Source organism: Salmo salar, chromosome 11 (genome assembly GCF_965601325.2).
Source record: "Salmo salar chromosome 11, fSalSal1, whole genome shotgun sequence".
Classification (NCBI taxonomy): domain Eukaryota; kingdom Metazoa; phylum Chordata; class Actinopteri; order Salmoniformes; family Salmonidae; genus Salmo; species Salmo salar.
The window spans coordinates 4,894,911-4,909,669 of record NC_138301.1 but is presented as its reverse complement, the minus strand read 5'-3'; the positions used below and the strand labels follow the sequence as shown (position 1 = coordinate 4,909,669).

The following is a 14,759-nucleotide window of genomic DNA, read 5'->3' as shown; positions in this document are numbered from 1 at the left end:
TTTTTTTTTTTTTTTGGAATGCCGTGTCTCCCGCTTGCTAGCATAGTAACAACTACCTAGCGGCTTCCCCGTTTCATCTATTGCTGTTCACTGGACCCTATGATCACTTGGCTACATAGCTGATGCCTGCTGGACTGTTCATTAAATCATGGTACTCCATTTTGTTTATGTCGGCACCAGCCTCGAACTCAGGCCCTGTGTGTAGTTAACTGACCCTTTCTGCCCATTCATCGACATTTTACCTGTTGTTGTTGTTGTCTTAGCTGATCAGCTGTTGTTGTCTTACCCGTTGTCTTAGCTAGCTCTCCCAATCAACACCTGTGATTGCTTTATGCCTCTCTCTAATGTCAATATGCCTTGTATACTGTGGTTTTGGATAGCTATCATTGTTTTAGTTCACTGCGGAGCCCCTAGTCTCACTCAACATGCCTAAGATACCTCTTTTGTCCCACCAACACATGTGGTGACCTCACCCAGCATAACTAGTACATCCAGAGATGCAACCTCTCTTATCATCACTCAATGCCTAGGTTTACCTCCACTGTACCCGCACCCTACCCCTGTCTGTATGCCCTGAATCTATCCTACAACGCCCAGAAATCTGCTCTTTTTATTCTCTGTCCAACGCACTAGACGACCAGTCTTGATAGCCTTTAGCCGTACCCTCATCCTACTCTGTTCCTCGGGTGATGTGGAGGTTAACCCAGGCCCTGCATGTCCCCAGGCGCTCTCATTTGTTGACTTCTGTAACCGTAAAAGCCTTGGTTTCATGCATGTTAACATCAGAAGCCTCCTCCCCAAGTTTGTTTTACCCACTGCTTTAGCACACTCCGCCAACCCTGATGTTCTTGCCGTGTCTGAATCCTGGCTTAGGAAGGCCACCAAAAATTCTGAGATTTCCATCCCCAACTACAACATTTTCTATCAAGATATAACTGCCAAAGGGGGAGAAGTTGCAATCTACTGCAGAGATAGCCTGCAAAGTTCTGTCATACATTCTAGGTCTATGCCCAAACAGTTCGAGTTTCTAATTTTTTAAATGAATCTCTCCAGAATTAAGTCTCTCACTGTTGCCACCTGTTATAGACCCCCCTCAGCTTCAGATTGATTGCCCCCCATCTATCTTCAGAGTTCGTTCTGTTAGGTGACCTAAACTGGGACATGCTTAACACCCCGGCCGTCCTACAATCTAAACTAGATGCCCTCAATCTCACACAAATTATCAAGGAACCCAACAGGTACAACCCTAAATCTGAAAACAGATATTATCCTGACCAACTTGCCCTACAAATACACCTCTGCTGTTTTCAATCAGGATCTCAGCGATCACTGCCTCATTGCCTGCATCCGTAATGGGTCCGCGGTCAAACGACCACCCCTCATCACTGTCAAACGCTCCCTAAAACACTTTTTCGAGCAGGCCTTTCTAATTGACCTGGCCTGGGTATCCTGGAAGGATATTGCCCTCATCCCGTCAGTAGAGGATGACTGGTCGTTCTTTAAAAGTAATTTCCTCACCATTAAATAAGCATGCCCCCTTCAAAAAATGTAGAACTAAGAACAGCTATTGCCCTTGGTTCACTCCAGACCTGACTGCCCTCGACCAGCACAAAAACATCCTGTGGCGGACTGCACTAGCGTCGAATAGTCCCCGCGATATGCAACTTTTCAGTAACCAATACACGCAGTCAGTTAGGAAAGCAAAGGCTAGCTTTTTCAAACAGAAATGTGCATCCTGAAGCTCTAACTCCAAAACGTTTTGGGACACTAAAGTCCATGGAGAATAAGAGCACCTCCTCCCAGCTGCCCACTGCACTGAGGCTAGGAAACACTGTCACCACCGATAAATCCACGATAATCGAGAATTTCAATAAGCATTCTCTACGGCTGGCCATGCTTTCCTCCTGGCCACCCCAACCCCGGCCAACAGCTCCGCAGCTACTTGCCCAAGCCTTCCCAGCTTCTCCTTGACCCAAATCCAGAGAGCAGATGTTCTGAAAGAGCTGCAAAACCTGGACCCGTACAAATCAGCTGGGCTAGACAATCTTGACCCTCTCTTTATAAAATTATCCGCCGCCATTGTTGCAACCCCTATTACCAGTCTGTTCAACCTCTCTTTCGTATCATCCGAGATCCCTAAAGATCCCCCTCTTCAAAGGGGGGGTGACACTAGACCCAAACTGTTACAGACCTATATCCATCCTGCCCTGCATTTTCTAAAGTCCTAGAAAGCCAAGTTAACAAACAGATCACCGACCATTTCGAATCCCACCGTACCATCTCCGCTGTGCAATCCGGTTTCCGAGCTGGTCATGGGTGCACCTCAGCCACGCTCAAGGAACTAAACAAAATTATAACCGCCATCGATAAGAGACAGTACTGTGCAGCTGTCTTCATCGACCTGGCCAAGGCTTTCGACTCTGTCAATCAACATATTCTTATCGGCAGACTCAATAGCATTGGTTTCTCAAATGACTGCCTCCCCTGGTTCACCAACTACTTCTCTGATAGAGTTCAGTGTGTCAAATCAGAGGGCCTGTTGTCCGGTCCTCTGGCAGTCTCTGGGGGTACCACAGGGTTCAATTCTTGGGCCGACTCTTCTCTGAATATACCAACGATGTCGCTCTTGCTGCAGGTGATTCCCTGATCCACCTCTACGCAGACGACACCATTCTGTATACATCTGGCCCTTCTTTGGACACTGTTAACAAACCTACAAAGGAGCTTCAATGCCATACAACACTCCTTCCATGGCCTCCAACTGCTCTTAAACGCTAGTAAAACTAAATGCATGCTTTTCAACCGATTGCTGCCCGTACCCGCCCGCCCGACTAGCATCACTACTCTGGACGGTTCTGACTTAGACAACTATAAATACCTAGGTGTCTGGCTAGACTGTAAACTCTTTCCAGACTCATATTAAACATCTCCAATCCAAAATTTAGTCTAGAATCGGCTTCCAATTTCGCAATAAAGCTACCTTCACTCACGCCGCCAAACATACCCTCGTAAAACTGACTATCCTACCAATCATCGACTTCGGCGTTGTCATTTACAAAATAGCCTCCAACACTCTACTCAACAAAGTGGATGTAGTCTATCGCAGTGCCATCCGTTTTGTCACCAAAGCCCCATATACCACCCACCACTGTGACCTGTATGCTCTCGTCGGCTGGCCCTCGCTACATATTCATCGCCAGACCCACTAGCTCATCTATAAGTCTTTGCTAGGTAAAGCTCCGTCGTATCTCAGCTCACTGGTCACGATAACAACACCCACCCGTAGCATGCGCTCCAGCAGGTATATCTCACTGGTCATCCCTAAATCCAACACCTCTTTTGGCCGCCTTTCCTTCCAGTTCTCTGCTGCCAATGACTGGAACGAATTGCAAAAATGGCTGAAGTTGGAGACTTTTATCTCCCTCACTAACTTTAAACATCAGCTATCTGAGCAGCTTACCGATCGCTGCAGCTGTAAATAGCCCATCCAATCTACTTACCTCATCCCCATATTGTTTTTAGCACACCAGTATTTCTACTTGCACATCATCATCTGCACATCTATCACTCCAGTGTTAATTTGCTAAATTGTAATTACTTTGCTACTGTGGCCTATTTATTGCCTTACCACTTCACGCCATTTGCACACACTGTATATAGACTTATTTTTTTTTTTATTGTGTTATTGACTGTACGTTTGTTTATTCCATGTGTAACTCTGTGTTGTTGTTTGTGTCGCACTGCTTTGCTTTATTTTTGACCAGGTCGCAGTTGTAAATGTTCTCAACTGGCCTACCTGGTGAAATAAAACAAATGTTAAAAATCTGGAGCATCAGCATTTGTGGGTTCGTTACAGGCTCAAAATGGCCGGCAACAAAGAACTTTCTTCTGAAACTCGTCAGTCTATTCTTGTTCTGAGAAACGAAGGCTATTCCATGCCAGAAATTGCCAATAAACTGAAGATCTCGTACAACACTGTGTACTACTCCATTCACAGAACTGCGCAACCTGGCTCTAACCAGAATAGAAAGAGGAGTGGGAGGCCCCGGTGCACAACTGAGCAAGAGGACAAGTACATTAGTGTCCAGTTTGATAAACAGACACCTCACAAGTCCTCAACTGGCAGCTTTATTAAATAGTACCCGCAAAATACCAGTCTCAACGTCAACAGTGAAGAGGCAACTCTGGGATGCTGGCCTTCTAGGCAGAGTTCCTCTGACCAGTATCTGTGTTCTTTTTCCCATCTTAATCTTTCATTTTTATTGGCCAGTCTGAGATATGGCTTTTTCTTTGCAACTCTACCTAGAAGGCCAGCGTCCCGGAGTCGCCTCTTCACTATTCATCTGTAGAGATGGGAGAACCTTCCAGAAGGAAAACCATCTCTGCAGCACTCCACCAATCAGGCCTTTATGGTAGAGTGGCCAGACGGAACCCTCTCCTCAGTAGAAGGCACATGACAGCCCACTTAGAGTTTTCCTAAAGGCACCTAAAAGACTCTCAGACCATGAGAAAAAAAGATTGTCTGGTCTGATGAAACCAAGATTGAACTTTTTGGCTTGAATGCCAAGCGTCACGTCTGGAGGAAACCAGCCACAACTCATCACCTGGGTTCTAAACAGCTTCTACCCCCAAGCCATAAGACTCCTGAACATCTAATCAAATGGCTACCCAGACTATTTGCATTGCGCCCCCCCCCCCCCCCTTTTACACCACTTCTACTCTCTGTTATCATCTATGCATAGTCACTTTAATAACTCTACCTACATGTACATATTACCACAACTAACCGGTGCCCCCACACATTGACTCTGTACCAGTACCCCCTGTATATAGTCTCGCTATTGTTATTTTTCTGCTGCTCTTTAATTACTTGCTACTTTTATTTCTTATTCTTATCTGTATTTTTTTAAACTGCATTGTTGGTCAGGGACTCGTAAGTAAGCATTTCACTGTAAGGTCTACACCTGTTGTATTCGGCGCATGTGACTAATACGATTTGATTAGATTTTTGATACCATCCCTACAGTGAAGCATGGTGGTGGCAGCATCATGCTGTGGGGATGTTTTTCACCGGCAGGGACTGGGAGACTAGTCAGAATCGAGGGAAAGATGAACAGAGCAAAGCACAGAGATCCTTGATGAAAACCTGCTCCAGAACGTTCAGGACCTGTCTGGGGCGAAAGTTTTCGTTCTAACAGGACAATAACCATAAGCACACAACCAAGACAACGCAGGAGTGGATTCGGGACAAGTCTCTGAATGTCCTTGAGTGGCCCAACCAGAGCCCGGACATCTCTGGAAAGTCCTGAAAATAGCTGTGCAGCGACGCTCCCCATACAACCTGAAAGAGCTTGAGGATCTGCAGAGGAGAATAGGACAAACTCTCCAAATACAGGTGTGCCAAGCTTGTAGCGTCATAACCAAGAAAACGCAAGGCTGTAATCGCTGCCAAAGGTGCTTCAACAATAACTTAGCAAAAATGCCTAAAAAACTGTTTTTGCTTTGTCATTATGGGGTTGTGTGTGTAGATTGAGAGAAAACATTTTGAAAAAATGAAGGGTTCTGAATATTTTCCTAATGGACTGTAAATATTAACACACATTGAAAAGCTACTTCTCTTCACGTATTCAAAAACAGAGGCATGGCAGTGCCACTCGTAGTCCTAGATATACCAAGTGCCTTATGAAACCCTTTTAAAAAGACAGAATAACACATTCAATACAATATAAACATGGGCAACTTATATGCAGGCAAAGGTGTGAGTGTAATCATGCTGGCCATTTAGGATTCAAAATAAAATGGATTTACAACAAAATAGTATTTTTGGGCATGAGTTATACACAATCCTGAAAAAAATGCCTCTTTTATTCAAAATGCATATTTACACATGATTTAACCTCCATCAAAATGGTATTATGACAGCCATATGGGATTTTGGATACCATATTGGATTTGAGACAAAATCCATGGTGGCCCCAAAGATCATCTGTGGCGGCTCCCAACTTAATTACAAGAGTAGGCTCTAAAAATACAAAATCCAACAAGGTTCCTTGGACCTCAAAAAAAAAAAGAAATCTCGAATTCCGATGTCTGAACCCACTTGTTTTCCTCAGAGCAGATTATACTAGCCATAACACACACAACATGTGGAACTATATGTATTTTGTCAGGCAGAATTTGACTTGGAAAGTTGTCTATTAAATCAGCTACCAAAAAGTAAAGCTTACATTCATCATAAATATTAATAGTTGACATTTCTGCCTATGGTATATCTGTGTTAACAGGTCTATATTTCCAAGATGCATTAAGACTTCCTGATGCTGTTTGTTTTTTTGTGTATGTAGGGCAGACAACTGACTACTTGTATTCCACATTTTTGTCCATCCCCCTTCCAAACAGGCATTATTCTGCACTTTTTGAGTTTAGGGTGTGTCACAATATCTATACATTTACCTACTTTTGCAGTAAAATATTTTTACACAGCCATCCATTTCATATACAAATAGCATGGAGGTGTATTTCGTCATTGTCCTGTTGAAAAACAAATGATAGTGGGACTAAGCGCAAACCAAATGGGATGGCGTATTGCTGCAGAATGCTGTGGCAGCAATGCTGGTTAAGTGTACCTTGAATTCGAAATAAATCACTGACAGTGTCACCAGCAAAGCACCCCCACACCATCACACCTCCATGCTTCACGGTGGGAACCACACATGCGGAGATCATCCGGTCACCTACTCTGCGTCTCACAAAGACACAGCGGTTGCAACCAAAAATCTCAAATTTGGACTCATCTGACCAAAGGACAGATTTCCACCAGTTTAATGTCCATTGCTTGAGTTTCTTGGCCCAAGCAAGTATCTTCTTATTGGTGTGCTTTAGTAGTGGTTTCTTTGCAGCAATTCCACCATGAAGGCCTGATTCACGCAGTCTCCTCTAAACAGTTGATGTTGAGATGTGTCTGTTACTTGAACTCTGAAGCATTTATTTGGGATGCAATTTCTGAGGCTGGTAACTCTAATGAACTTATCCTCTGCTGCAGATGTAACTCTGGGTCTTCCTTTCCTGTGGCGGTCCTCATGAGAGCCAATTTCATCGTAGCGCTTAATTGTTATTTGCAACTGCAATTTTCCGGATTGACTGACCTTCATGTCTTAAAATAATGATGGACTGTCGTTTCTCTTTACATATTTGTGCTGCTCTTGCCACAATATGGACTTGGTCTATTACCAAATAGGGCCATCTTCTGTATACCCCTCTTACCTTGTCACAACACAACTGATTGGCTCAAAAGCATTAAGAAGGGAAGAAATTCCACAATTTAACTTTTAACAAGGCACACCTGGTAATTGAAACTCATTCCAGGTGACTACCTCATGAAGCTGGTTGAGAGAATGCCAAGAGTGTGCAAAGCTGTCATCAAGGCAAAGGGTGGCTTCATTGAAGAATCTCAAATATAAAATAGATTTTGATTTGTTAACACTTGTGGTTACTACATGATTACATATGTGTTATTTCATAATAGTGAAGACATCAACTATTCTACAATGTAGAGAATAGTAAAAATAAAGAAAAATCCAAGAATGAGTAGGTGTGTCCAAACTTTTGACTGGTACTGTTTATAGGAATATGTGTGCATGTATCTGGTATTCCCTTAATCCTTTTACATATACAGTAGTGACATATTTGAGATCTTGCCAAGATTTCTGTATTTCAAATTATTATTTAATTGAGCAGAGAATACAAGGGAGTATGAGTAAAGCAGCAGTTACCTAGTGTTTATTTTCAGTGTACTAGTGTTGATTTAGGAATTAAATTAACTGGAAGTAAATTAAATCAAACCTTTTGTAATATAATTTGACGGTATGCACAAAATAGTGTGTGAGGATTTGGTGAGGCAAGCTGATCCTAGATCTGAGCATAAGGCACATCTTCTCAAAAGTCTTACCTGCAGGTCAGTGAGCAGGTTGCTGGTCTCTCTCACTCTGGCTCTGGTGGTGTCCAGCTCAATGCATAGTTTCTCCTGGGTGTCCTTCAGACTGGAGATGTGGCTGTGTGCAGAGTCAAGGTTTTGCTCCCCTTCCTTCACCAACTCCTGAAGGTGAGACACCTGCAGTGGACGGGAAATGAGGTCAGATGTCGTGCAACTCAAGGACCAAATCAGGTAGTAGTGGCAGAGAGGAATGGGCATGCCTAAGGTTGCAAAAGGGAAGGGTATATATTACTGTAAATGTTCTAAGTTTACCAGAAAACTACCAGAATGTTGGTATCTTTTAAGGATTTTATGTAATCTATCACAGGACATTTAGTGGCTGTTTTGGGTACTTCTGTGATAATCTGCTGTCTGTAATTCAAATCAAATGTTATTTGTCACATGAGCCGAATACAACAGCTGTAGACCTTACCGTGAAATCCTTACTAGCAAGCTATTAACCAACAACGCAGTTCAAGAAATAGAGTTGAGAAAGTATTTACTAAATAAACAAATAAATGTAATAAAAAGTAACAATAACGAGGCTATATACAGGGGGTACCGGTACCGAGTCAATGTGCGGGGGTACAGGTTAGTCGAGGTAATTTGTACATGTAGGTAAGGTTGAAGTGACTATGCATAGATAATAAACAGTGAGTAGCAGCAGTGTAAAAACAAAAAGGGTGGTCAATGAAAATAGTGTCCATTTGATCAATTGTTCAGCAGTCTTATGGCTTGGGGGTAGAAACTGTTAAGGAGCCTGTTGTACCGGTACCGCTTGCCGTGTGGGAGCAGAGAAAACAGTCTATGACTTGGGTGACTGGAGTCTGACAATTTTTTGGGCCTTCCTCTGACACTGCCTAGTGTATAGGTCCTGGATGGCAGGAACCTTGGCCCCCGTGATGTACTGGGCTGTACGCACTACCCTCTGTAGCGCCTTACGGTCAGATGCCGAGCAGTTGCCATAGCAGGCAGTGATGCAACCGGTCAGGATGCTCAATGGTGCAGCTGTAGAACTTTGAGGATCTGGGGACCCAAGCCAAATCTTTTCAGTCTCCTGAGGGGGAAAAGGCATTGTCGTCCCCTCTTCACAACTTTCTTGGTGTGTTTGGAGCATGCTAGTTTGTTGGTGATGTGGACAGCAAGGAACTTGAAACTCTTGAACTGCTCCACTACAGCCCCATCGATGTGAATGGGAGCGTGGTCGGCCCTCCTTTTTCCTGTAGTCCACGATCAGCTCCTTAGTCTTGCTCAATTTCAGGCCTACCACCGTTGTGTTGTCAGCAAACTTAATGACGGTTTTGTAGTCATGCTTGGCCACGCTGTCGTGGGTGAACAGGGAGTACAGGAGGTGACGAAGCACACAACCCTGAGGGTTACCCGTGTTGAGGATCAGCATGGCGGATGTGTTGTTGCCTACCCTTACCACCTGGGGGCGGACCGTCAGGAAATCCGGGATCCAGTTGCAGAGGGAGGTGTTTAGTCCCAGGGTCCTTAGCTTAGTGATGATCTTGGAGGGCACTATGGTGTTGAACGCTGAGCTGTAGTCAATGAACAGCATTCTCACATAGGTGTTCCTTTTGTCCAGGTGGGAAAGGGCAGTGTGGATTGCGATTGAAATCTGTTGGAGCGGTATGCAAATTGAAGTGGTTCTAGGGTTTCCGGGATGATGGTGTTGATGTGAGCCATGACCAGCCTTTCAAAGCACTTCATGGTTTCCGACGTGAGCGCTACGGGGCAGTAGTCATTTAGGCAGGTTACTTTCGCTTTCATGGGTACAGGGGCTATGGTGGTCTGCTTGAAACATGTTGGCATTACAGACTCGGTCAGCAAGAATTTGAAGACACTTGCCAGTTGGTCCGTGCATGCTCTGAGTACACGTCCTGGTAATCGGTCTGGCCCCACAGCCTTGTGAATGTTGACCTGTTTAAAAAGGTCTTGCTCACATCGGCTACGGAGAGTGTGATCAACAGCGTAATTATCTCTGGCCTCCTGTGTGGCCTTATCACAAAATATATTACATTATTAAATAAGATGACTTAAAAATAAATAGAATGACAAACTGCTAATAAGGACTTTTAAAGAAATCAGCCATCAATTTGTGTAACGATTTTCAAAATTTTAGTCTGCACAAATTAATATACACATGTTACCAGCAGCAGTGCATTTCCATCAAACTGGCTTCTTGCAAATCAAAGGCTGTGCATAATGATGTAGCGAGCACAAAAATCACTTTGTCATATAACTTTTCATTCACAGAATAAAAAAACTGAAATTCTATGCGTTTCCATCCCACTTTTAACTCCATTGATGGTTTTGGTACAAAAAGTCTGTGATAAACAGCAAACGTGCTGACTCTGGTCTTGACATGCGCTTTAGCCAACAGCTCGCAGAGGGAGGCCTACACAAGAACGAGATCATTTGTATTTATCAATTGGCAGGCAAGCATCGATCATAATGTCACCAGTTTACCAATTAACTCTCAATCTACTGGTGCACTTTCACCACCCTGTGAAGTTCATCATAACTTATTTTATCTGAAGCCTAATAAACTGTGCATGCTTCTTCAAGTCGAGGTAGTGGGAAGACCACATAACATAGCATCGTATGACTGCAAATTTAACTCAATATGGTGTTAATTATATCAGCAATTGGCCAAGAAATAGTTTCCACTGCAATTTGTCGCATTATCTAATCACCGACAAAAAAATGATTGGCCCTTCTCTAGCCAATTTTGTTTTGTCGACGTTTAGGAAATGTACTGCCAATTTGAGAGTTGTAATCTGGCCTATCATGAGTTTTTTTATCTGACAGGTACGTTAATTGCATAATTGGATGGAAACCTGGTTTATGTCAGACTTTCCTTACCTCTTGATTGGCTATATTGAGCTTGGCAGAAAGCTCCTTCTTCAGGTTGTCCAGTTGCTGTTGGAGACAATTCTTCTGCTCCTCCAATGAGAGTCGCCGAATCTCAAACTCCTGGCCCATTTCCTAAAGTGACGGTCAATACCCAGATGAGTTTGAGATGCAACAAAGAAGCTGAACTTCGCATGGAGCACTGTGTCACGGTTATCGATGGTGAAGGAGGACCAAAATGCAGCAGGACTGTGTTGGTTCATCTTGAACATTTATTAAACTCAAAATGAACTCCAAAACAACCTCATGATCACCGAACAGTCTTCTCAGGCTCATACACGCTAGACAAGAAACAATCTCCCACAAAAACCTACACCAAACAATTACCCATATATAGGACTCTCAATCAGAGGCAACGAGGAAGCACCTGCCTCCAATTGAGTCCCAAACCCCAATCAACCTAACATAGAAATACATTAACCAGACTACACATAGAAATACATAAACATAGACCATAAACCAAAAACCCAGAAATAATAAATCGAACGCCCTTTTACCAAAACACCACCCCGAACCACATAAAACAAATACCCTCTGCCACGTCCTGACCAAACTACAATAACAATTAACCCTTATACTGGCCAGGACGTGACACACTGGTTTTCGTAAAAGGATACTGAAGGGAGATTAAATGCATCATCGTCCTAAAATAAGCAGGATTGCAATGCAAAACCCACAAGAACAAACCTGTGATTTAGCTGATCTCACATTGATAACGAACAGCTGCAACTTTCTTTGTCTAGGTTTTCTATTCCCGCCCCCAATGCAATAACGACCTATCAAGAGCACCGGAAATCATAAGGCTGATGAATGTAAAATAATTCAAGAATATATGTGCAATTTTAAATATATATATATATATATATATATATATATATATAAAATAACTTTATTAGACTACATTTTCATTTAATAAAAATGATAGATTATATAACTCAATCACGCACAGAGACTGCTGTTTAAATAAAACTCATTGACATTTCTGTGCTTAACTTGAGGGACAGAGCTTTGGTGAACAATAGAGATGTGATCGATGGCTTTACATAACGCAGTGAGCCTCGTGTCTAGTCATCTTTTATATTAAGTATGCTTTTATCGGGGAAGAAATAAAATCCTCAGTGAGGACTACTTTATTGAGCACTGGGTTGAATCAAGGCTTCACGTCAACCTAATTGAAAACAATGTATTCAGTGAGAGGAGCTTTGCTATTAATTTCTTAGATATACACTACCATTCAAAAGTTTGGGGTCACTTAGAAATGTCCTTGTTTTCCATGAAAACATACATGAAATGGAGCTGCAAAATGAATAGTAAATATAGACAAAATGTTGACAAGGTTATAAATAATGATTTTTAATTAAAATAATTGTGTCCTTCAAACTTGGCTTTCAATCAAAGAATCCTCCATTTGCAGCAATTACAGCCTTGCCGACCTTTGACATTCTAGTTAGTCAATTTGTTGAGGTAATCTGAAGACATTTCACCCCATGCTTTCTGAAGCACGTCCCACAAGTTAGATTGGCTTGATGGACACTTCTTCTGTACCATACAGTCAAGCTGCTGAATAGGGTTGAGATCCGGTGACTACGATGGCCACTCCATTATAGACAGAATACCAGCTGACTGCTTCTTCCCTAAATAGTTATTGCATAGTTTGGAGCGGTGGTTAGGGTCATTGTCCTGCTGTAGGAGGAAATTGGCTCCAATTTAGCACCGTCCACAGCAAAATGAAGTGATAGCCTTCCTTCTTCAAGATCCCTTTTACCCTGTACAAATCTCCCACTTTACCACCACCAAAATACCTCCAGACCATCACATTGCCTCCACCATGCTTGACAGATGGCGTCAAGCACTCCTCCAGCATCTTTTCATTTTTTCTGCGTCTCACGAATGTTCTTCTTTGTGATCCAAACACCTCAAACTTTGATTTGTGTGTCCATAACACTTTTTTCCAATCTTCCTCTGTCCAGTGTCTATTATTTTGCCCATCTGGTGTTTTGCGGGTACTATTTAATGAAGCTGCCAGTTGAGGACTTGTGAGGCGTCTGTTTCTCAAACTGGACACTAATGTACTTGTCCTCTTGCTCAGTTGTGCACTGGGGCCTTCCACTCTTTCCATTCTGGTTAGAGCCAGTTTGCGCTGTAATGCGAAAGGAGTAGTACACAGCGTTGTACGAGATCTTCAGTTTCTTGGCTATTTCTGGCATGGAATAGCCTTCATTTCTCAGAACAAGAATAGACTGCCGAGTTTCAGAAGAAAGGTTTTTGTTTCTGGCCATTTTGAGCCTGTAATCAAACCCACAAAAGCTGATGCTCCAGATACTCAACTAGTCTAAAGAAGGCCAGTTGTATTGCTTCTTTAATCAGGACAACAGTTTTCAGCTGTGCTAACATAATTGCAAAAGGGTTTTCTAAAGATCAATTAGCCTTTTAAAATGACAAACTTGGATTAGCTAACAACGTGCAATTGGAACACAGGAGTGATGGTTGCTGATAATGGGCCTCTGTACGCCTATGTAGATATTCCATTTTTTTTTTTTTTTTATCTGCCGTTTCGAGCTACAATAGTCATTTACAACATTAACAATGTCTACAGTGTATTTCTGAACAATTTTATGTTATTTTAATGGACAATTTTTTTAAACTTTTCTTTAAAAAACAAGGACATATCTAAATGACCCCAAACTTTGAACGGTAGTGTATATTTTTCTTGAACATGACAAGTTGAGCTCAATTGGACACTGAATTGTAACATTGGCTTACTGTTCATGTGCTGCTTAAAAATCTTTTGTATTCATGAAAATAACAGACGTCTTATAAAAAGGATGACAAATTCCAATCCCCACACGACGAAGTAAACGTAGAGACAAGCTATGATTCCCATCTGTGTCTAATTCTAAATATATGATATACAATTAAGCACAAGGAATAAAAAGTTAGTTGGATTATAGCATGTACATTGCCTTCAGAAGGTATTCATACCTCTTGATTTATTCCACATTTTGTTGTTATAGCCTAAATTCAAAATTGATGAAAAAATTATTCTCACCCATCCACACACAATAACAAATGTGAAAACATGTATTTAGACAATTTTGCAAATGTATAGAAAATAAAATACAGAAATATCTAATTTAAATAAGTATTCACACCCGAGTCAATACTTTGTAGAAGTACCTTTGTCAGCGATTACAGCTGTACATTTTTTAAACATAATTTCACTTTGACATTATGGGGTATTGGCCAGTGACAAAAAAAAGACAACATTTAATCAATTTTAAATTCAGACTAACAACAAAATGTGGAAAAAGTCAAGGTTTGTGAATACTTTCTGAAGGCACTGTATGTAGGCTTGTGGGTGTCTACCAAGTTCATTGTATATGAATACATGAATAAATACTGGGCTTGAGTGTGGTTGTGTGTGTGTGTGTGCGTGTGTGTGTGTGTACAGAGTGTAGCATAAATAGAGTATATTAAATAGTGTGTATACAACAGTGTGTAGGGCAGTGTGTGTGCACTATACTCACAGCCATCAATAGATTATTCTCCTTCTCTGCAGCGTTCTGTGCACTCTCCTGCGTTGCCCTGTGTTTCTCCGACAGCTCCTCTAGTGCCTGTGCCTGGGCCTCTTTGAATCTCACACCCTCCTCTTCGTATTTGCCCCTCAGCCTCGCTAGCTCCTTCTCATAGCCCTGCCTCTCCTCACGAAGGGACTTTGGGGGGGGGGGGGGGGGGGGGGGGAATAGCCAAGATTTATTTCACACCCTGGCAGATCCGAAGGGCCATAGATACATTAAACATTTACATGTGATGGCTGTAATGAAACAAACCACAGCTGAAATCTAATAGATGAATGTACCCTCACCTTAGA

At 42.3% G+C, this 14,759-nt stretch overlaps 1 protein-coding gene across 2 annotated transcripts in view; it reads right to left on the bottom strand.

The window, feature by feature from the left end:
• Positions 1–14,759, bottom strand: part of fam184aa (family with sequence similarity 184 member Aa) — an 85,519-nt gene that overhangs the window by 57,804 nt on the left and 12,956 nt on the right. For both annotated transcript variants that reach the window (XM_014126183.3, XM_014126184.3), the window contains exons 5-7: positions 14,416–14,601; positions 10,841–10,963; positions 7,949–8,110 (exon numbers count right to left, since the gene is read on the bottom strand). In XM_014126183.3, the coding sequence (XP_013981658.1) occupies positions 7,949–8,110; positions 10,841–10,963; positions 14,416–14,601 (471 nt within the window). The remainder of the gene's footprint in view (positions 1–7,948; positions 8,111–10,840; positions 10,964–14,415; positions 14,602–14,759) is intronic.